Source organism: Canis lupus, chromosome 19 (assembly GCF_048164855.1).
Source record: "Canis lupus baileyi chromosome 19, mCanLup2.hap1, whole genome shotgun sequence".
Taxonomy (NCBI): domain Eukaryota; kingdom Metazoa; phylum Chordata; class Mammalia; order Carnivora; family Canidae; genus Canis; species Canis lupus.
Window position 1 is genome coordinate 47,397,467 of NC_132856.1, and position 27,916 is coordinate 47,425,382.

At 48.3% G+C, this 27,916-nt stretch overlaps 1 protein-coding gene and 1 long non-coding RNA gene across 3 annotated transcripts in view; one reads left to right on the forward strand and one right to left on the reverse strand.

Annotated features, from left to right (window-relative positions):
• The window catches only part of SIN3B (SIN3 transcription regulator family member B), a 38,823-nt gene extending 19,514 nt beyond the window's left edge, over positions 1–19,309 (reverse strand). Inside the window, exons 1-6 of one of the 2 annotated variants that reach the window (XM_072786860.1) lie at positions 19,253–19,309; positions 18,015–18,121; positions 16,589–16,742; positions 10,085–10,285; positions 7,508–7,651; positions 870–992 (exon numbers count right to left, since the gene is read on the reverse strand). In XM_072786860.1, coding sequence (XP_072642961.1) covers positions 870–992; positions 7,508–7,651; positions 10,085–10,285; positions 16,589–16,742; positions 18,015–18,037 — 645 coding nt within the window. In that variant the 5' untranslated portion in view covers positions 18,038–18,121; positions 19,253–19,309. Of the gene's footprint in view, positions 1–869; positions 993–7,507; positions 7,652–10,084; positions 10,286–16,588; positions 16,743–18,014; positions 18,122–18,365; positions 18,495–19,252 lie in introns of those variants that run through there. The other variant, XM_072786859.1, reaches the window with a different exon arrangement.
• Positions 18,411–24,354, forward strand: LOC140610606 (uncharacterized). The gene is made up of 2 exons (XR_012012194.1): positions 18,411–18,863; positions 22,772–24,354. It is a non-coding gene; the product is annotated as an uncharacterized lncRNA (long non-coding RNA).
• Positions 24,355–27,916: the final 3,562 nt, after the last annotated feature.

Sequence of the window (27,916 nt, forward strand, 5' to 3'; positions counted from 1 at the left end):
GATGTAACCTTGCATGTAGTATATCAGAAACCTCACCCCCTGCCTGTTTTGTCCTGTGGGCTATGACAGTGGTAGCAAGGGGACAGAAAGAGGACAAGATGATCCCAGAAAAGCCTGGATTTTAGATCTCTATGAAGACTTATGTGTCTAATGGGATTTAGACCAGAACTTGGTTGCATGCTTAAGGCATTGAGGACCCTACAAAACTATCTCCCAATACAGGGGATACATCTGGAGGACACAGAAGCCAGCTTGAAGGGGCCCCACTGTCCCAATCTGAGATAGTTTAGATGCCAAGATAAGCAATAAAAGTCACAGATTATAACCTTGAGTCCCTGTTGATATAGGTAACTGAATAAATGGGGATGAAGAAAAAGCCCTTCCTACAAGTAGAAAGCCAACTAGTAAAAACACAAAAAATGATGGAATTAGAAAATCACCACTGTGGGTGATGAATGCAACAACAGGGGCTGGGTCTCGGCCTCTTTCACCCCTCAATGGGGCACTCCTTATACAGTGACGGACTTGCACAACTGCACATGGCGGCCCTGCCCATGTAAGAGCCACCATGGCAAAAAGAAACAGACCTAGGATTACATTCTGTTTACACCGGAAGAGGTAACACTCCTTGTAGAAATCCTGTGAGCCACAGGTAATAGGTGAACAGCCTATTAGACATCTTAGAGGTAAGTAGACATTCAAAGGTCCCACAGTTGGTGAATTCCAGTGACACCAGAGTCCAGACTCAGCCCATGGCCTGGGTATACTGCTTGGGGCTTCTGCACATTACTCCCTACGTCATCTACAGAGGGGGCTAGGTTGCTCGGTGTCCACATATGTGAATATCTATGTGCGGAGCTGGTGGTTACCTTGGCTGGTGCAGACACTGGACGGAGGAGCGAGGGCCGAGAGCGCTTTTTGCTGTGTTCCAGATTCTTCTCATGCTCACTCTTTTGGACACTGTTCATTTCACATGGCCCATTTCCTGTGAACTAAAAACACAAACATGGGAGGTGATTAGTACTGGAGAAACATAGCTGGGCCCCTCAGTACTGGCTCTTGGTGTGTCTGAATGTATGGAAGCAACCGACCACTTTCGGCTCAACTCATGGCACCAGCGAATGCTGCCTGCCATGGGCCAGGACCCCACCTGCACAAGAGGTGAAGCCATTGCTTAGACACCAGTTCTTGAGATGCTCTCGTTTACTTAGAGAGACCCACATACCCAGATCATCGTAGTTTTGACATCATGAAGGTGGGAGAAGGTACACAGAAGGCCGTGATGGGAGAGGATCCTGATAGGGGAAGGAGGGCACAGTCAAGAGACACCAGAGCTGGGCTTTGGAGTGCGGGGCCTGCCCAACAGACCACTGACAACAGGTCTGGCTGCATGTTCAAGTGCCCCATAGGAAGGGAAAGCATTTCAGGTGGGAGGACTGGATTGCACAAAGCCCTGGTACCAAGAGGAAGCAGCTGATGGCCACCAGGTCACTTGTGGGACCTTCCTGCCAAGTCTGTATTCTTTTCTGTGAATGAAGAAACACGTTTTGAGGAATGTCACCATTCAATGGTGGGCTCATCACTGGTCCTCCCAGGCTCTATGCTGAGTAGCCAGGAATGCTCATCACAAGTGGGGTATTTATAGGGTGTTGGCAATATTTATCAACAGTTCAGGATTGGCATTTATGTGAAGCTGAGCAGACAAGGGGAAGGCAGACAGAACTCAGGTTTTCTGTAAGATGTGTGCTGGGCCAGGGAGGTAGCTCATTGTCACCCCACTACCAGACCAGGGATGTGGAGATGCCACCTGAAGGGAGGACTACTAGCTCAAAGTGTGGGCTGGGTGAGCAGGTGTATCCAAACAAAAGAGCCAGTAACCATCAGATACCAGGGAGCTCTATGTCTGTGTCCTCTGCCCCCCTGCGGCATACCTGATACATCCTTACATGAACAAGGAAAAAACCAGAGGAGCAAAATAAACAGGATACCCTCTACTTTTTCTTTAGGATAGACATTTGTTTGCACGTGTGTAGAAAATTTCTGGGAAAGTATAGAAGATGCTTGTGAGTACAGTAACCAGGAAACTGAGACAAGGAAGGGGAAGTTTACTTTTCATACTTGATATTCTAACTAATGCTTAATTTTCTTATGAACATGCATGATTTTAAGGATAACAATTATAACGATAACTTTAAAGACCTATCATTTAACTATAGGTAAAACCATGCCCTTGGGGGATTCCACTTCTCTAGAAGACAGTTTTCTGAACATTCAAAGCTACTCTAAGAATCTTAAATGGAAACATCTTCAACTGCTATTTCTTATTACAGATGCCATTACAGGCGCAGGCACCAACTCCAAGGGGGCAGCCAGGTGACACTGTGATATGCTGAGCAGGACCAGGGGCCCCCCAGGGAGATGCACTGCTTGCCAGCCAGGCTTCCCCAGCCAGAAGTTAAGTTCAGTATTACCCCGTTTCCTTCACACTTCCGACAGTTCTTACATCTTAACTACGCATCCCCATTTGTGAATGGGTAAGTTAGATGCACCCCCAAAGACCCTCTGGCCAGGAGCTGACATATTTACCACGCTCAGCCCATTTTTGTAAATAAAATTTTATTGGCACATAGCCATGCCCACTGGTTGACATCCCATCCAAGGCTGCAGTCAGGTCTTTGCGACAGAGACCCATCAGACCTAAGATACTTACTATCAGGCCCTTTATAAAAGTTTGTCAACTCCGACTTAGGCTAAGTGGTCATGTTTAATTAGAATAGTACTGAATTTCATCTTTGGCTTCTTTTTCCCGCTGTTTTAATAGAAATCCGAAAATCAATATAAAGGATAGTAAAGATAAAGTTCAAATTATACAACAGATTATATGTGGGTGTTTTTAATAATTTTTAAAAAACTGATTCAATTGCTTAAGAAGTGCAAGATGCTCTAATCAATAAACTCTGCTGAATTGATAACAAATGCTATTTCAATAAACTGTGTGGGCAGGTGTTCTGAGGGAGATGCTTATTTTTTGAGCGGGCTTAGAGGCATCCAGCTTCCTACATGCTAAGTGGTGCCCAGTAGGGGGCGCTGCAACCACAGCAATCAGAGGACAAGAGGCTACACCGCCTCTCAGACACCAAGAGAAAACTCTAGAGGGAAGTAAGGCCACCCTTGCTACAGGCTCCATGGCCCACTTATCAGTTACCTGACTGCATGCGTGCTCTGCCCCCCACAGCTGCAGCAGAAGGGGCTCCGCGCCTGCGTTACGAACCTCCTACAGAGGCATGGCTCCGCTCACAGCCCCTGGCTCACCCAGGCCAAGCACTTTGCCGAGGAACCTTCCAGCCAGCTAAGGGGGAGACATCCTCTTTGGTCACTTCCTGGATGAGGAACGGAGGCTCGGGCAGGTGACCTGCCAGGGCCCCTCACCTGCAGGTGACCTGCAGTACCCCTTTAGGTACTGCACCCCCCACCTCCTGTCCAGGCGGGGCTGCTCTCTTCAGCCTCCATGGTGTGTGTGGAAAGAGGGCCAGAACGGAGAAATCTGCCCCGGGACTCGGCCAGGGCGGGCTGCCCCTGCCTGCTGTGCTGCCCCCAGCGAGGGCAGGGTTCAGGAAAAGAGCTGCCATCAAAGAGGCTGGAACCCAGATGTAAGATGCAGATCCAGGATGACAGGCAGAGAGCCCAGCAAGCGTGCCCTGAGAGGGGGTGAGTCAGAGCTAGCAGGCCTGCAGCAGCGCTCACCTCAAGCTACTGAGGACACGGAGGCCCCAGAGCCCTCAAGTACACCTCAGGTCACACCAACACAAAGGTATGCAGTGGGTGGGAGGCGGTGAGGCTCCTCTGCTCCTCGTCTCTGTGGCTCCTGGACCCAGCTAGGAGGCTCTCTGGCAAGCAGAGAAAGGAATGGGAGTGATGCCAGGACTGCACAGGACATTATTTGGAAAAGGGGAGCTGAGCCCAAGGAGGGATGCTGTGCTTCAAAGAGATACATGGGGCTGAGAATAGATGCGAGGGTGGGGGCACAAGGAGGTGGGGTCTGCTGAGCGCAGCTGTCTGTGGTGGAGATGAGCTCTTTGGCCCTGGGGGAGGGGGCTGGGAATTACACAGGATGGCTGTGCTCTCCTCCCTAGGTACTCCCCAGGGGCCTCCTGCAGGCCAGGCAGCAGGCTGACTGGTTCTGGGGAGGCAGAGCGGGGCCTGGTTGCTTGGTTGGATACTTGTGGGGGCGGTGGGGGAGGAACAAGGACAACATTGGCACTGGAGCCTATGCCTGCTTTTCCTGAACAATCACAGCTGCTCTTTCTAGAGCACTACACATGTGCTGGGCTGAGCACGAAGCACTTAGGGGATGACAGCTCACCAAGTCTGATCAGGAAGGCCTTGGATCCCCTGTGAGACAGAAGGAAATGAGGCCCGGGAGGTGAGTGAGATGGCTGGTTCAAGCCCTCCTGAGTGCCTGCGGAGGCTGAGACTGTGCTCCTGGGTTCTTCCTAGCCCTGTGGCTCCCCTGGGGACACCCAAAGCTCCAGGCAGACTGAAGGACAGCTCCAGGACTTGAGGTCAACACCATGGAGAGAGACACAGAGCTTGAGTCAGGAAGTGTTTCTGGGTGACACCCAAACTTAGAGGGGCACTCATGGGCACAGGAAGGCCAGGTGATTCTTGATGGTATCCAAACCCAGATTCCTGTGCCTCTCCTGCCATGCCCCTCCTCCTTTGAGACTGGGGCCCCCAGCCCTGGCCCCCACTGTATCTTCATTTAGAAGCAAGACCTGGGAGAGGTGGCAGTGATGCACTATGGTGGGGTAAGGGAGAGATCTCTCATGTGTGCAGGCCCCAAGTCAACATCCAAAGCAGAGAGGAACAAAAAGGCGAAATGAAGAGTCAACAAACTAGGAAGAAAAGGGTCTTTCTTCAATCTGGTTAAGGCTGTTAATGAAAAGCCGACAGCTCCCAGCACACTCAAGTGGAAGATGGAAAGCTTTTCCTCTCAGATTGGGAACAAGACAAAGATGCTTGCTCTCACCACTTCCATTCAACTCAGTACTAGAGGCTCCACCACAGCAATTAGGCCAAGAAAAAGAATAAAAGGCATTCAAATTGGAAAAGAAGAAGGGAAACTATCTATTAGCAGATGGCATGGTATCATGTATATAGAAAATCCCAGCAAATATAACAGACTCAGCAACGTCACAGGGCACACAATCAACACAAGTAAAATCAGCAGTATTTGTACACACTCATGATGAACAGTCCAAAAATGAAATTAAGAAAAAAGTATAAGGTATTTGGGAATAAATTTAACTGAGGAGGTGCAAGACATGTATATCAAAACCCACAAAATGCTGCTGAAAGAAATTAAATAAGATTTAAATAAATGGAAAGATGCTTCGTATTCAAGGTTCAGAAAACTTAACATTGTCAAGATGGCAATATTTCCCAAAGCAATCTAAAGATTCAATGCAATCCCTATCAAAATCCCAATGGCTTTTTCCTTTTTTTTTTTTTCTTTTTTGGTTGCAGAAAAGGAAAAACTGATCTTCAAATTCATATGGAATTAGCCAAAATAATCTTGAAAAAGAACCCAATTCAAATAATTTCTTCATTTCAAACTTACAAAGTTACAGTAATCAAGACAGTGTGGTGCTGGCCTAAGGAGAGACATGGGGATCAGTGGATAGAACTGAACAGTCCAGAAATAAATCCATACAACTATAGTCAACTGGTTTTCAACAAGGGTGCCAGGACCATCCCCATTGAAAAATCGCTTCAATAAATGGTGCGGGGAAAACTGGAATCTCCACTCACAAAGGAATGAAGTTGGATCCCTACCTCACACCATATACAAAAAAAAAATTAACTCAAAATCATCAATGACCGAACTATGAAAGCTAAAATTATAAAAACTTTTAGAGGAAAACACAGGGAGAAACCTTCCTGTCCTCAGGATCTGGCATAGGTTCTGAGACACTAAAAGCATGAGCAACAAAAGAAAAAATAGATAATTGGATCTGATTAGAACTAAAAACTAGTGTGCACTAAAGGATACTAATAAGAAAGTGAAAAGACAACCTACAAAAAGGAGAAAAAATTTTAATAAGGACCTAGTATCCAGAATATATATAGAACCCTTACAGCACAATAATAAAGGAACTAAAACATGGGCAAAGGACTTAGACATTTCTCCAAAGAAGGCATACAAATGGCCAACAGGCACATGAGATACTGATGCTCAGTATCATTAGTCATCCGGGAAATGGAAAGCAAAACCACAATGAGATAGAACTTCACAATGACCATGTCATAATTTAAAAACAAAACAAAACACCAAGTGTTGGTGACAACGTGAGATACACTGCTAGTGAGAACAGAAGATGGCGCAGCTGCTGTGAAAAACAATCCGGCAGTTCCTCAAAAAGTTAAACACAGAGTCAGTCACCATATGACTCAGCAACTCCACTCCTAGGTATAGACTCAAAAGAACTGAAAACAGATTCAAACAAATCCTCCTGTATGCATGTTCAGAGCAGCAGCATTCACAATCAGCAAAAAGAAACAGCCCAAATGTCCACTAATGGATGGCTGGAAAAGCAAAACGTGGTCCATCCACACAAAGGAATATTACTTAGCCATAAAAAGGAGCAAGGTACTGATGCACATGCTACGATGTGGATGAACCTCAAAAACGTTATGCTAAGCAAAGCCAGACACTAAAGGCCACATGATGTAGGATCTTATTTATATGAAATGTGCAGAACGGGTCAATCTACAAAGACAGATCCAGATTAGTGGTTGCCAGGGGCTGGGGGAGGGGAAATGACAAATGACCACTCATGGAGACAGAGTGCCCTCTGTGGTGATGAAAATGTTCTGGAACAAGAGAGAAGTACTGGTTGCACAACACTCTGATGTACTAAATGCCACTGAGCTGTATACTTTAAGGTATTCAACGTTATGTGAACTTTATATCAATTTTTAAGAAAGTCTTAACGTTTGTAGAAAATAACATGGAAAGAGGACATGGATAGTGCCACCCAACAGGCCTCAGGCCATGATTGGGGGGGTGTGATGAAGGGCTGATGATGCAGTCTGCACCCCCAACCTCACCACTGCAGGCCCCTCCTCACATTCTCTGTCCTTTGTCGTCACCCCACAGTCATTGACAAGCCTCAGGCCGCCCCCACCTACACCTCCCCATAGGGTACTGGTTACAACCGGGTCTCCACAGCAGGATACTCTCCACCTCCCCACCAGCCCTTACCACCTGGATACCATCTATCAAGAGAAGCCCTCCTCAGGATCTCTCTAGCAACACATGGAGGTAAGCCTGAACTGGGGGGGAGGGGTGTGCTATGGGTGTCTGCACGCTGTGTGGCTTCTGGGGGAATCCAGTGTGTCTTGGCGGACAGAGAAGCCTGGCCTGGTCTTTGAGGCTGCCCCAAGCAGCAGCATCCCGGCTGAGAAGGCAGTGGCCCTCGGGCCACAATGGACACTCAGTACTCACCAGGGACCGCTTGGCTTCTGGTAGGAACTGTCCAAACTCGGACAGCAGGTCCTCCTGGCCCCGGAAGAGGTTGGCCACCTCAGTAAACACCTCCTCTTCAGACATGCCACGGAATGGCCGGCCCTTTGTGCTCAGCTGCTCCTTCTGCCAATTTTTGGGAAAGGGAAAATGAGTCATTAGTCAAGGAACGAGGCACCCCAGGCTGTGACATTCAGGCATCCCACTGTGAAGGAGACGGAGGGACAACTCACGAAACAGGGAACCGGTGGGCAGACCCCATGACCGCCACCACTAGGAGAAAGGAACCCTGTCTACCGCCCTGCTAACAACTTGGGGTGCCCTGTGTGCTTCTGTGCTGGTCCCACCCCCCAACACAGCCTGAGTCTGGGCCACAGATGGGGTTTATGTGAAGGGTAGAGGGGACGTGGGCAGAGGCATAGTCATGGAGTTATCTGGCCTCAGTCCTGTGTGTCCTCAATCAGAGGCTGGGGAAGTACAAGGTCAGTGACAGACCCACCACCCTCACAAGGATGAAGGGGGTGTTTTTTGCTGGACAGGCAGAGGGGAGCATGGAGCTGACACTGGGTCTTGATGGAAATAGGGTAAAGAGGGAAGCAAAGGGACTACCAAGACAAGGCCTGTCCACCCAGAGTCATAAAGACCCCGAGACTTGAAGGAAGGTGGCCTAACCCAGAGCTTAAAGCAAAAAGATGAGGACCCAAGGGGACCCAAGTCAGGAGGGCAGGAAATAGCAAGCAGAACTCAGGATGACCATTAGAAATAAGTCCCTAAAAAAAAAAAAAGAAAAAGAAAAAAAAAGAAATAAGTCCCTATAGGGGCACCTGGGGAGCTTAGTCAGTTAGGCATCTGCCTTTGGCTCAGGTCATGGTCCCAGGGTCCCAAGATCAGGCCCCACATTGGGCTTCCTGCTCAGTGGGGAGCCTGCTTCTCCCTTTCCCTCTGCCTATCACTCCCTGCTTGTGCTCTCTCTCCCTCTGTCAAACAAATAAAATCTTAAAAAAAAAAAAAGATTTTATTTATTCATGAGAGACATAGGCAGAGACATAGGCAGAAGAAGCAGGCTCCCTGCAGTGAGCCCAATGTGGAACTCACCCTGGGATAACACCCTGAGCTGAAGGCAGATGCTCAACCACTGAGATACCCAGGCGTTTCAGAAAGAAGGAAGGAAGGAAGGAAGGAAGGAAGGAAGGAAGGAAGGAAGGAAGGAAGGAAAGGGAAGGAAAGGAAGAAAGAATGAAAGAACGAAAGAACGAAAGAAAGAAAGAAAGAAAGAAAGAAAGAAAGAAAAAGAAAGAAAGAAATCCCGGTCAACCTTACACCAAGACTGTGACAGAGCAAGAGTGGTGGTGCCAGGGCTCCCCCAAAGCGCAAATCCGGAGACTCCCTCCCACTCTATGGCCGTAAAGAGAATGAGACAACCCATCAAGAGCCCTTGATGTCTCCCTCCCCCTCCTCAGGTCCCCTGAAGCTGTCCGCTCTGACCCCTGGGACTTTGCACAAGCTGTTCCCAGCACTAAGTCCATCCTTTGTCTGTACTTACCTGCCTGATAGTTCTGATTTCTCAGGATTCAAGCTGAATCTCCCCTTCCTGACACCCCCTCCCCTGGCCCCTGGTCAGAGTTGGCAACCATCAATCCGACATACTTCTACATGCTTCTCTTCTTTCCCACCCCAACCACCTCTAAGTCTCTTCCACCTCCAGACCGAACTAAGCAGCAGCCACTGATCCCCTTTGCCCCACCACCTGGCACATGGCCCACTTGTAATCAGCATAAACAGAGGGTAGCTGTGTTGTCAAAACATTAACGGAGCTGTCTTATAAAAAGACCACCACCTTCTTAGGTTCTTTTTAAATCCCTGTGCTGTGTGTTTCCTAGTACTTCTTGGATATAGAGGTGCCTCAAAGAGCCAATTAAAATCCTAATGAAACCAACTCCAAGAGGTATCTGTATGCCCGTGTTCACAGCAGCGTTATTCTGGAGAGCCAAAACATGGGAGAAACCCTGGTGTCCATCAATGGGTGAACGGATAAACACAAGTGGTGCATCTGTGCCATGGAATATTCTTTAGCCTTAAAAAGAAATGAAACTCTGACCCAGGCAACGCAATGACAAACCTTGAGGACATCATAGTGAATGAAAGAAGCCAGACACAAAAGGACAAATACCATCTGATCCTGCTTATAGGAGGGCCTCTGAGTTGTCAAATCCCCAGAGACGGGAAGGAGGATGGTGGGAGCCAGGGGCTAGGGGAGTTAGTGTTTAACCGGGACTGAGTCTTGGTTTTATAAGACAAGCAATTCTGGGGATGGACGGTGGGGAAGGTTGCACATCAGTGTACTTCAATGCCACCAAACTGGGCACTTAAGTTCTAGGTTATGTATACTTTATCATGTTAAAAAAAGAAAAAAAAAAAAAAGAAAAAAGAAAACAACAACAAAAAAGCAAATTGGAATTTTACATGCTGTCATGAATTCAGACCAGGAAATGTGGACACTGGAGATGCACACGGACAGTGGGGACAATGGCAGCACCACCATCATGTGAGGCCTCCTACCTGGTAAGTGTGCAGGATCTCCAGGAATGACCTGTAGATCTCTGGGTGGTCTAGAAAACGAGTCTTAATCTTGTTCACGTAGCTAATAGCATTGTTGAACTCCACGGAGTCCGACTCCAAGGGCACCTGGGGCTTGTCCTCCTTATAGAGCATCTGCTGCTTGAAGTTCTCTGCACAGTCACTGTGGTTGTGCGAAGAGTCCTGACAACAGCATGACAGCAAGTTACTGGTGGTCCTGACCCCGCCGTGAACAGATGTGAGAAAAAAGCCCAGGAAGAGCCCCTGCTGGCAGAGCCAAGGCTTGGAATGTGGGGGTCTGGAGGGAGGGAAGCGGTGGCGTGGGGGGCACACACAGAACATGGAGGTGACTCCTCCCTCACCATATCGCATGCCTGTGCCATCCTGAGTGAGTCTCACGAACCCACCTCCATCTGATCAAAGAACATGGAAGTTTGAAGGACCCCCAATACTTTGAAAAATGAGGATTCAGGAGAAATATGTGAAAAGTGGATTATTTCATCCTTTCTGGAGTGAGGTTTGGGGCTATTTATAAAAGAAATCTTCCACACCTCTTGTCAGCAGCGCCGGGAAAGTGGCGACCCTGGAGGTGAGGGCAGCTGCCCACCGCCCAGGTTGTCTAGGACCATAGGACTCTTGGTGCTAAGCTGAGGATAAGTCACTCAAGAGAAGAGACAGACCCTGACCGTGGGTTGCTCCCTATGTCCATGGTGCCTGCCCTCCATTTGTGTGCTTTTCTGTCCATACAAATGAAAACGAAAACAGACACACACATCTGTCTCCTGGGCACCCAGAATCCTGATTTGTGGTGGGCCTGGACCCCACCCCCCTGAAGGAGGGGATGTTCATGTTTCCAAACTGAAATATTATGCATGGGGACTTCCCACAAACCAAACTGGGCTGTCAGGAGCAACCCTCTGGCGTCCTGCAGGTCTGACGCACACAGTGGCTGGCTCTCGAGCTGGTCGGGATCCTTCTAGCTTAGCTCTAGGGATATTAGGGCTCCTTCTCAGAATGTCTTCCAGAATCACCTGGCGCCAAACTAAAACGGCCTGTCTCCCAGCATTTCGAGCCCCTTTCTTGCTCTATTTTTCTCCACAGCGTGTCACCTTCCGACAAACACATATTTTACTTACTTTATTGTCTGCCCACCCCTGACCAGATGGCAAATACCAAGAGGGGAGACATCCCACTCTGTTCACATAACCCCAAGCACCTGGAATGATGCTCAGAGCAGAGTGAGCTCCATCCATTGTTGTGAGTCATCAGATGAACGGAGGAACAAACAGCCTAGTGTTTCCATCCCCCTTGCCACGGGGCACCAACCACTGACCTGAAGACTCCAGCAGGATGGGGAATGGCAGGCAAACAGCTGCAGAGCCATCATCATGACAGACACACTTGCGGGCACGCTCACTGTCACCTGGGTAGGTGTGTTATTCTGCTCGGGTTGCCATAACAAAACGCCACAGACTGGGCAGCTTACACAACAGAAATGTATTTCCTCACAGTTCTGGAGGCTGAAGTCCAAGATCAAGGTTCAGCAGGGGTGGTTATCTCTGGAGGTGTCTTGGCTTGTGGGTGGCCATCTTCTCACTGTGTCCTCACACAGTTGTCTGTGTGTGGGTTGCTCCCTATGTCCAAATTTCCTCTTCTCATAAGGACGCAAGGCAGATGGGATCAGGGGACAACCTAAAGGCCTCATTTTACCTTAATTACCTCTGCAAATGTCTCCAGAAACAGTCACATTCTGATGTACTGGGGCTTAAGATTTCAACATATGAATTGGGGTGGGGGGGTTGGGGAGAGGACACCATTCAGCCCAAACTGTGGTGCAGAGGCAACTCTAGAATAAAGTCTGAGCAGAGACAAGCAGAGACACAAAAACCCACAACAGCCGCAATCCTAAATACCATTTCTCCCCGACAGTGGGATGCATCCTAAGGCCCTCTGGGGATGCTCTTGCTGATTACTGCATTACTTAAAGGTGCGCTGGTCTGGCAGAGGAAGGTGCTAGAAGGAGCCAGGGAGAAGCAGGGGGAGGGAGTAGCCCCGGAGCAGAGATTTGCTTCAGAGGAGGCTGTGTGTCGGAGCTCCCCACCACTCCTAGGGGGGCATTTTCAAGCTCTGTGTACCCCTTCCGATGCCCTGGACTGAGGCACCGGGACAAGATGGAGAGATCTCCTCAAGACCAGGGTTTGGCAAAGAGGGCCAGATAGTAATGGTGCAGCTGCTGTGGCCAACAGGCTGGCGGTTCTTCAAGAAGTTAAACATAGTTACCACGTGACCTGGCGATTCCACCTCTAGGTATCTACCCAAGAATTGAAAACAGGCGTGCGGACAACCCAAATGCCTACCAAAGGGTAATGGATAAACACATGTGGTACATCCATATGATGGAATATTCTTCAACTATAGAAAGGAATGTAGCTCTGACACAGGCTACGATGAGGATGAACCTCGACACCATAACGCTGAGCGAAGAAGCCAGACACAAGAAATTATACAGGATTCCATGGAAATGAAATGTCCAGAATAGGCAAATCTGCGGAGACAAAGTGGATTCATTGTTGCCAGTGGCCAGTGGGAGAGGAGAATCGTGAGATATGGTTTCTTTTCTGGAGTGATAAAAATGTTCTGGAATTAGGGGTGGTGGTTATATCGTTAAATATGTGCAAAGCCGCTGAACTGTATACTCTAAAATAATTACATGCGGTGAATTTATGTTATGTGAATATAATCACAGTTTAAAAACATTTTCAGTGTATCTCTGGAAAATGTAAAAACCACTGTCCATACAAATACAAGCTGCCTTTGGCTCCTGAGCCAACCCCTCCTCTAAACCTTCCAGAACAGTCCAACCTTTTCTCTTCTGTCCCTGCCCTGAGTGACCTAATCCAGTAATCCAGGCACAATAAGGTATTCTCCTAGACACCGAAAAGCAGCCTTACACAGCCCACCCTCTGAGTGGCCATACACAGCCCCAATTTGGTACATGAGACACCTCTTTAAACAGCACATTCCAAACACAGAGCAGCTCCCCTGCAGCCCCTGCTGCTCCCAGGCCTTGCTCACCCCAGCAGGTGATGCCACCTTCACCCAGAAACTCAGGAATCCTGGAATCTCCTCAGACTTCCCATTTTCACGGACTCTCCACCTTGGGCCCACGCCACTGTGCACTCTGCCTAGATCACCCAGGCCCTCCCCGCACCGGGCCCCCAGATCTTCTCTTGCCCCCTCAGTCCACTTCTGGGACCGCATCCAGAGTGGCCTTTCTGGAACTCTCCACTGGTTCCCCATGCCTTGGCTCTCTCCCCTACCTTCTTCCCATTACCCCACAACCCTGCAGGCTCCTTGGCTGTTTCTCAAGCACTCCCACTTATTGCCTCCTCAGGCCTTGGACCCGGCCCAGGAAACCCCCCGCCCCAAGACACAGGCAAGGTTCCTGATCATTCACACAGCATCTGCCCACAGCCCCTCATGCCCTGCCCCTGCCTTCACTCACAGCATTAATCCCCCTCACATGCTCCTCATCTGTCCACCCGGATCTCAGGATACACGCAAGTGCCCCGAGAGCAAGAACTCTGAATAAACCCCAGCACCTGATACAGAGGAGGTGGTGGTCCACACCCGTTCCATGAGTGACTAGGACACAGATATGCAAGGTGACCCACTTGGGACTCACTGAACTTCCAGATGACGCTACCCCAGAGAGAACACAGCAGGCCTGCCTCCAAAGGTAAAGGGTCATTTGTAGTCCAAGCCATATCTAAAGCTTTACCTTTCTTTACCTGTGTTCAAGCTGGCTGTTGCTCTAGCCAACCATAAAAGAGCCGGCTCCCGGGCGGCAGGGCTGGCTCTGAACGGAAGCTGGGAGCTGAGATTCATCACTTTCCCACCGCTGCGCAGTGTCCTGCTCCTCCCAACACGTGCCTGGCACCACCCCGGAACAGGGGTACAGTCGAGAACAAGACGGACAGGATGGCCTGCCTGACCTGGACTCAGTCGGCCACGCAAGGCAGACCAAGATGCGGTGGATTTCTAATTTCAAATCCTGGTTTTGTGATTTTACAATATACAAAATGGGAGTGGTACGAGAATCATCTGGGGGTGGAGTAGAGGGCTCTCTGAGAGGTGTGACAACTGAGGCCTGATGACTAGCTCCAACATGATGCTGACTCAGGAGGCTGGAGCCCCAGCAAGGTGATATTCTTCCCAACATGCTGCCCTGGCCTTCCTGTGGCCACACTCCCCACATCATGGCACACAACTGCCTTTCTCTTAGACTTGCGTTCTCAATGAGGCCAATTCTGTCCCCCAGGGGCCACTTAGCAACGTGTGGAGATACTTCTAGGTCGTCACAGGGTAGACTGTGGAGTCCAGGAATGCTGCTAGGCACCGTACACTGCACAGGACAGCCTGCTCCAGAAAAGAACAATCTGGTCCCAAGAACAATGGGCCAGGGCTGAAAAAGCTGCATCGAGGACTCCCCACAGCCTGGGACTTCCCTTATATCTCTCCCTCAGCACCTAAATACTCCCTCCCTGCCTGGAGTTGATAGGACTCACAAGATGAAAAATAGGAAAAAAAAAAAAAAAAAAAAAAAAAGCTGTACTACAAAACACAGAAGCTAAAAAATGAGTAAAACAAAAAAAATCACCGGAGCGTGGTGTATGGGGAGCCCTGAAAAGTTATCGGGCTACTGTGGCCTTTCAAAGGACTCCAGGACGCCAACAGGCCATCCTGTTTACGCCTGGCATGACGGAGCACTGAAAAGCAGGGCAGGAAACTCAGCAGGTCAACTGATGTAGACAGAAATGGAGTCAGCAACGTTAGAATGGGGCCCTAAAAGTAGTGGCTTTGGGGCTTCAGCAAGATTATAAAACCAGGTTAAGTAGCTACTATTCAGGGGGAGAAAGGACTGGTCAGGTCCAGCTATGTCCATTAACACATGGAGTATGCACAATAGCCCGGGCCGTGACCACCTCCGAATGCGAAGACAGCGCAGTTCGCATTGAGATCCAGGCCACAAGCTGAGTTATTCCTACAGCCAGGGGTTGGGAAAGGCGAACTGTTGGGAGTGTGGCCATCACTTGGGAGTGTGACGGAGGTCTTCAACCTCGGCTCTAAGGGAGTTATGGTCACAACACACCTGTGTTCAGACTTGTCGAAATGCTCCCGTGCACACTGCTGTAAATGAGCCTGCTTTTCTTCTCAGCCGTGATTGTTCCAAAGATGAATCTCGCTAAGGCTTTCATTGTCTGAAGCAACAAGCCCTACATCTGGATCCTGGTGCTCTGTGTGTAAATGTGAAATGGAAGCTCTTTGGAGTTCAGTGGCCACGCACTTCCAAGTTCCTTTTTAAAACTGAGACACACTGCTTGGCTTTAATGAGGCAACATGCTGGTGGCGGAGCTTGCCTTGCATAGAGAGAAGGCAAGATTTACATGCGAGTTCCTCTCAGAGAGGGATGTCACTGTCACATGGCCTCTGGCTGTTCTCCTTCCAAATCTGACTCTTGAATTGATACAAAACTGCAATCTCCTTCATCAGAGGCAGAAACAAGAAAACGCTTCCCGTGGTAGATTTTTTTTTATATCCCTTCTAAAACCCAAAACCCTGGAGCAGAGGCAGAGAGATTGAAAGAGCTGGTTCACGCAGACCAGTGGTTCTCGATGGGGGTGATATGGCTCCCAGGAGTCATCTGGCAATGTCTGGTGACACTTTTGGCTGTCGCCACGGGGTAAGGGCCTAGTGGGTGGAGTCAGGAATCTACAAAACATCTCCAGATGCACTAGACAGCACCCCCTGTAGCACGGCTTTATGGCAACAGGGCCAAGGTGGAGGAAAAGCAATGGCTAATTTATAAGAGTAAAGCTCACAAAGGTTTTTGTTTGCTCAGAGGGTCTGGTGGGCTCAGGCAAGAAGGGACTACAGGGATATAGGAGGCAGCGAGCCACCACCTGAGACAGAAAGAGCCAAAGCCACAAGCCTAAGCTGAGCCACCGACCCTGCTGGCAATTAAATGCAGCACAGCAACAACAAAACGGCTATTCACACACACATCTCAACTACTTTATTTTGCGGCGGGCACCTAGGATGATCAGAGCAACCACATACCGAAGTACAAGTGTGGCCTACCTGGCATGTCACGGGAACGCCTCAGGATAAGAGCCTGGTGACAGGGGGTGGTTATTTTGACAGGACATAAAACTGCTAAGAGAATACCCCCGACACAAACAACCACATCCACTCTTATCTGAATCCTCCAAACGGATCGATTTGGGATAAAGAGGCTGGCTGGATAGGTATTTTGATCTATTTTGACCTGTGCTAGAAGCGAGCAGCGTGTCTAGAAAAAGACTGGATCTTCGCTGGCTTTCCAGCAACACGATGATACACAAGATGGGCTGCCTGACCTGGGTACCTGAGTACCAGGGTGCACCATGTCAGGGCCAACTCACTCAGACCACCATAGCGGCATACCTGGCTGGATAGAGGCGACTGTATGTTTAACTTGCCATTCTTGGGAATGTCTATTCTGTACCCGAGGGGAAGGAAAGCGTTGAATCCAACAATGAGGTCAGGGTGTTCATGGAAGAGCTGTGACACGCGTCGGATGACTCCAGGCGTATCGATGCTAGAACAAAAGAGAACGAGAGTGGGCAGGAGTGTCTTGGGGAGCACACTGAAAGCAAAATCTACTCCCAACTCACTTGACAGGGCCACCTAATAATGAGCTTCTCGAAGGACAACAAAGCACGCTGCAATGTGACCGGTGTGATTCAGCCAATGTGTTATGTGTCATCTACTTCCACAGCAGCCAGCCTCGGGCTCCCTGTACCCTCCTATGGAGAACCACAGGATATCTGCATGGCACAGCTACCCCAAACACTCCAAGCACACGCGTTCTGTTCTGAAAATGTCAGGAGAGCCAAGTGAAAGTCCGGGACTCCAAGAAGTGGCAGGAGGCCAAAGCCCTCTAAGCAATGTGATAAACCATGACACAGGTGTGGATCCCAGCAAGTGATGGCAAAGCATAAATACCAAAGGCCCTGCAAGCATGGGTTGCACAACGCCAGGGGGTCGTCCCCATGGCTGCAGTGGGGCTCCCTCAAAGCTTTAGCTGGTCTCTCCTGGAAGGAAATCAGGCCAGCCCTGCCCGATTTCCTCAGGGAGGGGGAGGCAGCACGGTGGTGATGGGACCGCTGAGAATCTAAGAGTCAGAGTGCCCAAGTTCTAGTCCTGACTGCCCCTAAGGCTAGTCTGGGCAAGCCTCTGGCCCACTCTAAGCCAAAGTAAGCCTCCGGTTAATGGATGGCATGATCTTGAGGTCCCCTATCTAGCTCTAACCCTCCTGTGCGCCTACAGAAATCAGCTTGGTGTGTTTTCAATCCTTTTTCTGTGCCAGACCCCTTACAAAGCATTTTATGCGCATTACTTTCCAACAAGCCTGGGACTGGGGGTTGCCGAGGGTGAGGCACTCACCTTGGAGACAAGATTGAAGGGGGAGAGGGTGCCAAAACATGCAATAACCAAGACCAATAATTTTAACGTAGTGCTTAAAATTTTTTTTTAAATTAATTAAACAAATCCTTGATGGACAAAATTCATTTTAAACATCCTTTTGAGTAAAGACAGGACCCGACTCCTGCTGCGCTTGCGGACTTCTCTCTTGCTGTCTCCTCACCCCATCCCCGCTCTCCTTCCAGGAATCCCCACAACAGCTCCACAGGGGGGTACTCTCCGCTCCCGTCTTTTGGAAGGAACCCAGGCTCTTGAGAGGTTCCACGACCTGCGCAAGGTCACCCGACTGGGGCGGAGAGGGGGCCGGGATGGGGGTTCGCACCCCGCTCGGCCGGATCGCGGCCCAGGGCGGCCCCCCCGGGGTGGGAAGGGGTCCCGCGGGTACCTCTGGCTTTTGAACTCCTTCATAATCTCCAGGAAGCCGTTGTAGGTGGCGGGGTCGCTGCCGAAGCGGATCTTCACCTGGTCCAGGTAGGTGAGGGCGTCCTCCACCTGCGGGGAGGGGAGGGTCCCGGTGGGCGGGGGTCGGCGGAGGAGCGGACGGAGGACCGGGGTCCCTGGCGGGGAGGGGGGCGGGCCGAGCCTCCGGGGAGTCAAGGTTAGGGGTCAGGGGGCTGGGGTCGGGGGCCGTGCGGAGTGGAGGCCGAGGCGGGGCCGGGCGGGGCCCGGGCGAGGGGCATCGGCCCGCGGGGGCCGGGCGACGGGGCTCCCGAGGGACGGCGGGGGCAGCACTCACGTGCACCGGCAGCTTCTCGTGGCCCGCGGAGCCCGAGCGACCCCAGCGGGCGCCGCTCAGCCCCCGGCCCGCGGGGCCGCCGCCGCCGCCGCCGCTGCCGCCGCCGCCAGCGTGCGCCATGTTGGAAGTCGGAGCCGCGGCCCGCCCCGCCCCCGCCCGAGGGCCGGCCGCGCATGCGCAGGCTCCGCCCCGGAGGGGGCGCGGCCTCGATGACGTCGCGGGGGCGTGGCCCCTGGAAGGACTTGCTCCCGGACCTTACTCCCCAAATTGAACTGCTAACCAACGCCTTATATAGTGCGGCTGAGCAAACCCAGCCGTTTGCTTTTTTGTCCGGTTCCAGTTAGCGAACTCATCGTGGTCTTCACATTTCTTAAAGTTGGAAAAATTTCAAAAGAGAAGGCTATTTGGTGACACGTGAAATTTCTGTAAAATAAAATTTACAGGCACACCCACTCGTGTACCTATCATCGGTGGCTACTCTTGCGCTTCCACAGCAAGGTGAGTAGCCGTGATAGACCCTAAGATGTGCAGACCCTGTTATATTTGCTAAAAAATATTTGTAGACCCCTGCTTTGTGAGGTTGATGTGAGGATGGGCCAGGGGCACACAGCACCACAGGGGCCCTGTGAAGTGCATTTTTGCTAACTGGTTCTTGATGGTTCCTGATCCCATCATCTCCCCAGTGGAACAGTTCAGGAGTCTCTTAACCAGTTCTCCTAGCCCTGGTGCTGTAAAGCACTGGATCATTCCACAGCTGCTTCCAAACCTCCAGGGTCTTCTTTGTTTCTTGTGAGATGGACTCTAAGCACCTATGTGCAGGATTGAAGGCCGTAATGATGTGGGAAACAAAGACAAAAGAAAAATTATTAGATGTGTTTAATACTTACAGCCCATCGAGAAGTCCTTGAAACAGGACGAGTGACCTTCCTCTAGGGACTCAACTGCCTCCATGTTGATGTAATACTTTTTCCTAACAGGCAAAAAGCAGTCTTAGCCCAACTCCCAGGATCCTGTAAGTCTACTTGAACATATAAAAATTCTTTTGGAAACTTCCTTTATCTCTGCCTGCACCAAGATATATGTTGGTAATTATCCCCCAAGCATAATACCCAGCAATATATCTCTGAAGGGTCTCATGACTCAGATTTTATGAGACAGGAATAGATTACTCTTCCCAACAATAGCTAGCCCCCTCAAGGTCCTGGAAACCTTGCTTCAAACATTCCATAGAGACTTACGATGTCCCTAACCCCCTCCCAATCTGAAAGTATATAATCAGCCATTCCTCATAACCCTGGGGCAGCTCTTTCTGCCCACAGGTCTGTCTCCATGGTTTAATAAAGTCACCTTTTGGGTATCCCGGGTGGCTCAGCGGTTTAGCGCCACCTTTGGTCTAGGGCGTGATCCTGGAGACCCGAGATAGAGTCCCACGTCCGGCTCCCTGCATGGAGCCTGCCCCTCCCTCTGTCTGTGTCTCAGCCTCTCCCTCTCTCTGTGTCTTTCATGAGTAAATAATTAAAATCTCTAAAAAATAATAATAATAAAGTCACCTTTTTGCACCAAAGATGTCTCAAGAATACTTTCGAAGCTGTTGGCTTCAAACCCTAAAGTCTTTCCTACATTAGTAAGAACCTGGCCCTTACGAACCTCCTTTTGCAGAATTTCCCACCCACCCTCTCTACCTGTGTGGAACCTCTGTCAGTGCCTGCCCGGCCTGGCTGCTTCCTGGCCCCATGCATCAGCACACACCATTTCCCTTGTCAGAAGTCCTGTTCTGTCTCTTCATTACCCAGAAAACACCTATGCATTCTTCAAAACACAACCTAACTGACTTTCTCAGCCTTCCCACCATCCCCCGTACATCACCTTTTTGTGCTTCATCTCTAACACAAATCCCTGACCTAGAGTCACATCAGTGAACATGTATCAAATGAATGAACATTCAACCAATGACCAAATGAGGAAGTGTGGGAAAGCTAAGAATACGCTGCCAGGGAGTCCATCATTTGCTAGGCTACGTGTCAGGATTAGAATGATGAACAAAACAGGAAAGGCTTTTGCCCTCAGAGAGGCTTCAGTGTTTGCAGAAAGATAGGAATCAAATAATCACACACATAAAATGTAGTTTGAACTGGAACAGATACTTCAAAGAAAAGGTACGAGGTTAATACTTACTATGTTCCAGTTACTGTGGCTGAGTACCAAACCATCCCAAGATTTAGAGGATTAAAATGACATTTATTTGCTTTCCAGTCTGCAATTTGGGCAGCTGGGCAGGGAAAGCTCATCGCTGGCCCTTCAGTGTCTACTGGGTGGTTGGAAGGCTGGGGCTGGAATCTTCTGAGGGTTTACTCACTTACATGTCTGGCAGTTGCTACTGGCTGTAGGTTGAAACTCATGCCATGGCTGTGCCCAGAAGCATCTACCTGTGGTCTCTGCACGCAGCCTTGAAGCAGGAGTGTGAGGTTCTTGTCTCACGGCACTGAAGAATGAGTCTCTTGGACAAAGGAAAGTGAGCAAAGCGATGGAGTTTTATTAAGCAAAGATACAGGAAAAGCTTTCAGGAGTGAGAGGGGTCCCAACAGGGTTGCCAGTGAGGGCTTTTCATCTCTGTCTTTTTATTAGGACTTTACCAGGAAACTTGCCAGTGGTTAGGTCAGTGGTCTGGAACTAGACATGATGCTTACACATCATGTGAGAGTCTTTTGTTTCTTGTGACGTCTGTGATCTATAGATATGTTTTGCTAGGTCTGGTTAATCTTTATAGTTAACTTCTCCTTTTAGGCCTGATTATTTTGTGGTTACTTCCTATTTTCTGTGGCTAGAGTGTAGTTATTAGGAAAACATTTTAGAAAAAAAAGAAAAAAACATTTTAGCCCTAGCAGTTGGGACAGGGGTTCTTATTTTTCTTCCTTATCTCTATTTTTGTTCTGTCCTAAAATAGGATACCTGAAATACCCTTAGAGCCTTGTTGGGACCCCTATTTTTTCCCCTACCTAAAGTCCCATCTTTTCCCAATTCACCCTGAGTGTCATGGCAGCTGGGATTTAAGAATGATTGTCCTGAGAGGAGCGAGCAAGCCAGGTGGAAGCCATATCACCTTTTCTGATCCAGCCTCAGAAGTCACACAGAATCATTTCCATTGTAGTCTTTCCACAGTGGCTATTACAAAGTCCCCTCACCCCAAAATTCAGGGCATCTGGGTGGCACAGTCAGTCAGGGGTCCGACTCCTGATTTTAGCTCAGGTGGTGATCTCAGGGTCGTGAGATGGAGCCCCACATTGGGCTCCACACTCAGCATACAGTTTGCTTGAGATTCTCTCTCCCTCTCCCTGCACCTCCTGCTCATGCTTGCTCTCTCTCTCTTAAATCAATCTTAAAAAAAAAAAAAGTCCCTCTCAAATTCAAAAGGGAGGCAAACAGACTCCAGAACTTGGGGAGTGGCTGAGTTCTAGAATAGCATAGGGGACAGGAAATATTGCCACGACCATTTTTGGAAAATACCACCTGCCACCCCAGAGATTTAACCCAGTCTAGCAGGGGATGAGGAAGGCTTCCTGGAGGAGGTGGCATTCTAGATGAGTTCTAAAATGTGTGTAGGCATTCACCATGAAAGTCAGAAGAAACAGCTGTGCAAGGGCCCTGTGATTGGAAGCAATGTGGTGCATTTGAACTTAGAGAGACAGAGACAGAGACACCAGTGTTGCAGGACTGCAGAAGACTCAGGAGGTGGCCGGGGGCGCGGCACGGGGAGGTGCAGGGTAAGTGTGCCGAGGCCAGAAGAGGCAAACCTATCATCCTTATGGGATCAGTTAAAAATTTTGGTCTTGGCATTTAGCACTAATAGAAATCGCGCTTGGGTTTTATGCGAGGAGCTGCTTGAGCAGCTTTGAATTTGGAAGCAAATGCCCTGGCTGCTCTGCAGGGAAGTGATTGGAGGGAAGCCAGGGGGGGAGTGCAGGGAGGCTGTTTCATCATTTAGAAGGATGGTGGTGGCTTAGATCAGGAAGAGAGCAGTGGAGGTAGAGAGAAGGAGATGGAAGCGAGCGGTATTCAGAAGGTGAAGCAGAGAGAATGTGGTGCTGGGTAGATGTAGGGGGTGAGGAGGAAGAAAGCCTCGAGGAGTCATGGCTCCCAGCCCAGAAAGGGATTCAGCTCAGTTTCAGCGAATTCCTATAAGAACATCAGCTGAGGTGACCCGAACCCTCTGAGGCCACCAGATGTCTGGATAGTCATTCTCACACCAACGCCTCCTGGCAATCTATTAGTCACCGTCCAGGAGGACCCACTGCATGTGTGGGCTTTTGACATGCCACAGAGTCCTCACTCAATGCCTCCCAGCCTCCAAGGAGTACGATTCTATTCACATTTCAAGAATCACTTTTAGTTTTCCATTCTTTTTACAGATCTCGTGTGATCCAAGGAAGCCCTCACTCATCTGGAGAACAGGAAACCACAAGCCAGTTCCACCTTGGGTTCTTGGGTGTGTACACACGTGTGTGTGTGTGTGTGTGTATGTGTGTAGGCATGCGTTTGTGGACAATAGTACACAAACATCTTTCATTCTTATTTTCATAAAGCATAAAAAATGCTAAGTTTTTTTTCTTTACTGTTTTCATCACTACAGATTAAATTAAAAACCTTAAAGTTGACAGTTTAGATAGGACAACACACATTTTTCCCACCATTTCACAAACTTAATAGCATTATGGTAAGATTCATAGGTAGGTCTTTCTTTGGACAGTATTTTGGCAAGGTGAAAAAGACAAGATCAGAAGATCCTACTTCAAACTAATCTGAGTCTTTTCAGATGGAAAACTTCATGACCCAAATCTCCAGAGTCCAGAATCACATATTGTGGCAGGATTCTAAAACGGGCCCCAAGATTCTCACCCCTGGTTTGTGTATCCCACCATCCTGGAGTGTGAGCAGGACCTGTTAGCATCATGGATGTCACTTTCGCAACTAGGTTACACCACATGGCAAAGGTGAAGGGATTTTGCAAGTGGGCTTAAGGTCCCCTTGAGCTGATTTTGAGTTCACCAGAAGGGAGATTGTTTGGGGTGGGTCTGACCTAATCAGGGACATCTTTTGAAAGACAATCTGGAGGGCAGTGCCTCAAAACAACAGAGAGGTGCGATCCTGCCTGCCTTAAAAGAGAAACCAGCTATGTCGTGAATGCCTGTGGACAGAGGCAGCCTTTAGGAGCTGAGGTCCACAGTCCTACAGCAAAGATTTGCTCAGTTCTGCCAAAAACCTTAATGAGTGTGGAGGAGGGCTGTGAGCCTTTCACTGAGATCCCAGCCTGGCTCGTGAGACCCTGAACAAAGAACCCAGCCACAGGGAGCCTGGACTCACAACCCACAGAAACTGTGAGATGATTCATGGCTATTATAATGCAGCTACTAAGTTTGTGGTACTTTGTTATGCACCAATATATAACTAATACTTTATGAAGTTGTCTTTCGAAAAATATTTACCTTGTGATTATGATGTGTTAAAAAACAAAATTCAACTGAGTAAATGTAAAGATCAAACTGACTTTATTCAATGATTCATGAATTGGGCCGTATCCCGTCTAGCCAACAGACAAGAGCGCGGAGGAGCTGCTTCCAAAAAAATGGAAGGATTTTTTCTTTTTAAAGATTTTATTTACCCATTCATGAAAGACACACAGAGATACAGGCAAAGGGAGAAGCAGGCTCCATGCAGAGAGCCCGACGTGGGACTCAATCCCCGGTCTCCAGGATCAGGCTCTGGGCCGAAGGCAGCGCCAAACTGCTGAGCCACCTGGGCTGCCCAAAATGGAAGGATTTTAGAGACAGAAGGGGGCAAAAAAAGACAGATTATCTTACCTTTCTTTGGGGGATGGAGGGGATCCTTCAGGTGGATTATCTTACTGGTGCTGACCAGGAAATTCTAGGCCGACTGGTTAAGATTACAGTCCTGGGAAGGGCTGAAAGTACCATTAAATTTGGTATTAAGTGTTGGTTTGCTGAAGTGGAACTTAGCACAAGTGACTCTTTCAGACCTGTTGTTTCTTTTTTATTTTATTATTTTTTTAAATATTATTTATTTGACAGAGAGCGAGAGAGAGCACACAAGCAGAGGGAGCAGCAGGCAGATGGAGAGGGAGAAGCAGGCTCCCCACTGAGTGGGGACCCCAATGTGGGGCTCAATCCCAGGACCCTGGGATCATGACCTGAGCCAAAAGCAGATGCTTCACTGACTGAACCACCCAGGGGCCCCTGTTGTTCCTTTTTTAACAGATGTATCAATGTGTTTTTATCAAGTGTAACTAAGGTACCACTTGATAAAGGGGAGCCTGTACATGTGTTGGGGCATGGGGTATATGGGAAGTCTCTGTACTTTCCACTCAATTTTGCTGTGAAACTAAAACTGCTTTAAAAAGTCTGTTAGGGGGCAGCCCGGGTGGCTCAGTGGTTTAGCACCACCTTCAGCCCAGGGTGTGATCCTGGAGTCCCGGGATCGAGTCCCACATCGGGCTCCCTGCATGGAGCCTACTTCTCCCTCTGCTTGTGTCTCTGCCTCTCCCTCTCTCTCTGTGTCTCATGAATAAATAAATAAAATCTTAAAAGAAAAAAAAGAAGTCCGTTAGGGGAGTGTGGGTGGCTCAGTCAGTTAGGCATCTCACTTTGGCTCAAGTCATGATCTTGGGGTCCTGAGATTGAGCCCCCCACCCCCTTGCTCAGCGAGGAGTCTGCTTATCACTCTCCCTTTGCCCCTCCCCCCACTTGTGCGTGCATGTGCACATTTCTCTCTCTCAAATAGATAAAAATCTTTAAGAAAAAAATCTGTTAATTTTTTTTCCCTTGAATCTAATCAAGGCTTAAGTAAGACCAGGATCAGCATGGGGGCATCTAGGTGGCTCAGTCAGTTAAGCACTTGCATTGAGCTAAGGTCATGATCCTAGGGTCCTGGGATGGGGCTTCCAGCTTCACAGGGAGCCTGCTTCTCCCTCTGCCTCTGCCTGGAGCGCACTCTGCTTGTGCTCTTGCTCTCTCTCTCTGTCAAATAAATAAATAAAATCTCAACAACAACAGCACACTTTGCTGTAAATGGCCAGATTGGCTGTTGGAACCATACATTCTCTGTCACTAATAAAAGCTGCCACAGGTGATATGTAAATGAATGGGCGTGGCCATATTTCAACAAAAATTTATTTACAAAAACAGGTGGCAAGCCTGCAGGCTGTGATTTGCCAACTCCTGCTCTGGAATATAAGATACTAAAGACAAAACAACCACGTGCAACATGTGAACAAATCTTGATTGAGTCCTAGTTTGAAAAAAAAACAACTATAAAAGATGTTCTAGGGATAAATAAGAGCTAATTAGGAAAATTAGGGATGCCTACTAAAAGATATTAAATATTGAATAACAATTGTTAGTTTTCTTTTTTTTTTCAATTGTTAATTTTCATAAGTATTTGGTTATTTACAAGAATGACTTTATTCCTGAAAAGATGTCTCCTGATGTAGTTAGATGGTGAGGTGTCTTGATGTCACCAGAGCCAAAATGAGGGTGAGGCAAGTGAGGCAAGTTCACTCAAGTGCAGGGTCAGATCCCAACTTTAATATGTTGATATTTTGTTCATTGTGTATTTTTTATCCATTTGGATTTTTTAAAATATGGTAATAAAATATTACTTTGATTGCTGAGTTTTTTGGTGCACCCTTAAACCTTGTACCTGAGGGGCACCTGCTTGGCTCAGTCAGTTAAATGTCCAACTCCTGATTTTGGCTCAGGTCATGATCTCAGGCTCAGGGATCAATACCTGTGTCAGGCTCCATTCTCAGAGTGGAGCCTGCCTGGGTTTCTATCTCTCCCACTGCTCCTTCCCCAACCCCTGTGCACATACACACACACACACACACACACACTCTCTCTCTCTCTCTCTCTCTCACTCAAAAGAAAAAAAAATCCTTGTGCCTGAGATGAGTGCCTCAGTATCCTCACCCCAGTCCTGGCCCTCACTTTGAAATGTTTTAGCCCAAGATTGACAGTGATAGGGCAATTGTTCAATCTTGATGGCAGGCAAATGCATATTCCTTGTCCTCATATTGCAAGTTGGCTATAAATTTGAACATTTTCACGTTGGGATAAGTGAATAAATAAAAAGTCTGTAGACTTTTAAAATAAAGTAAAATTCAACAAAAATAAATTTAAAACCCCCCAAAGCTTTTAGATGCAGAAAACAGATTGGTGGTTACCAGAGGCAGGGGATAGGGACAGTGGGAAAATGGGTGAAGGTGGATGAAATTTACAAGATAAATAAGTCTTGGACATGCCGTGTCCAGCATGGTGACTGTGATTAATAATACTGTATGGTTATATTTGAAACTGGAGGGATCCCTGGGTGGCGCAGCGGTTTAGAGCCTGCCTTTGGCCCAGGGTGCAATCCTGGAGACCCGGGATCAAATCCCACGTCGGGCTCCCGGTGCATGGAGCCTGCTTCTCCCTCTGCCTGTGTCTCTGCCTCTCTCTCTGTGTGTGACTATCATAAATAAATAAAAATTTTAAAAAAAGTTTTAAAAAAGAATTCATAAAAAAATATTTGAAACTGGCTAAGAGAATAGATCTCTTTTTTTTTTTTTTTTTTTTTTTTTTTTTTGAGAATAGATCTTAAAAGTTCTCATGACAAGGGGCACCTGCCTGGCTCAGCTGGTGGAGCATGTGACTCTTGATCTTGGGCTCATGAGTTCAAGCCCCACAGCCCCACACTGGATGTAAACATTACTTAAATAAATAAATCTTTTTAAAAAATAGAACCGTTTTTTAAAAAAAAGATTGTATTTTGAGAGAGAGGGAGAGAATGAGCAGTGGAAAGAGGCAGAGGGAGAGAGAGAGAAGCAGATGCCCCGCTGAGCAGGGAGCCCCATGTGAGGCTCAATCTCAGAACCTAGAGATCTTGATCTGAGCCGAGGGCAGATGCTTCACTGCCTGAACCATCCAGCTGCCCTGAAGTAAATAAAATATTTTTTAAAAAGTTCGTATCATGTTGAAAAATAAATAAATAAAAATAAAATAAAAAGTTCATATCACAAGAATGTGTGGTGTTGGATGTTAACTAGATTTATTGTGGTGATCATTTTGCTAAATATGCAAATTTCAAATTATTATATCATATACCAGAAACTATTATATCTCAATTTTTAAAAATCTCTGGAATTTCATAGAAATTAATTCCTGCTGCGACTAGAAAGACGTATATTCCAATCACCTTGGGACATTCCAGTTTTTTTAGCTGTCCAGGAGTAATCTTTTATTTTTTTTATTTTTATTTTTTAAAATATTTTATTTATTCACTCATGAGAGACACAGAGAGGCAGAGACACAGGCAGAGGGAGAAGCAGGCTCCAGGCAGGGCGCCCGACGTGGGACTCGATCCTGGATCTCCAGGATCACACCCTGGACCAAAGATGGCCAAGCTAAACCGCTGAGTCACCCGGGCTGCCCCAGGAGTAATCTTTTAAAGTAATGCCTTTATCTCTCAAAAGTGTCCCAGTTTGGATGCTATGTTATGTGGTC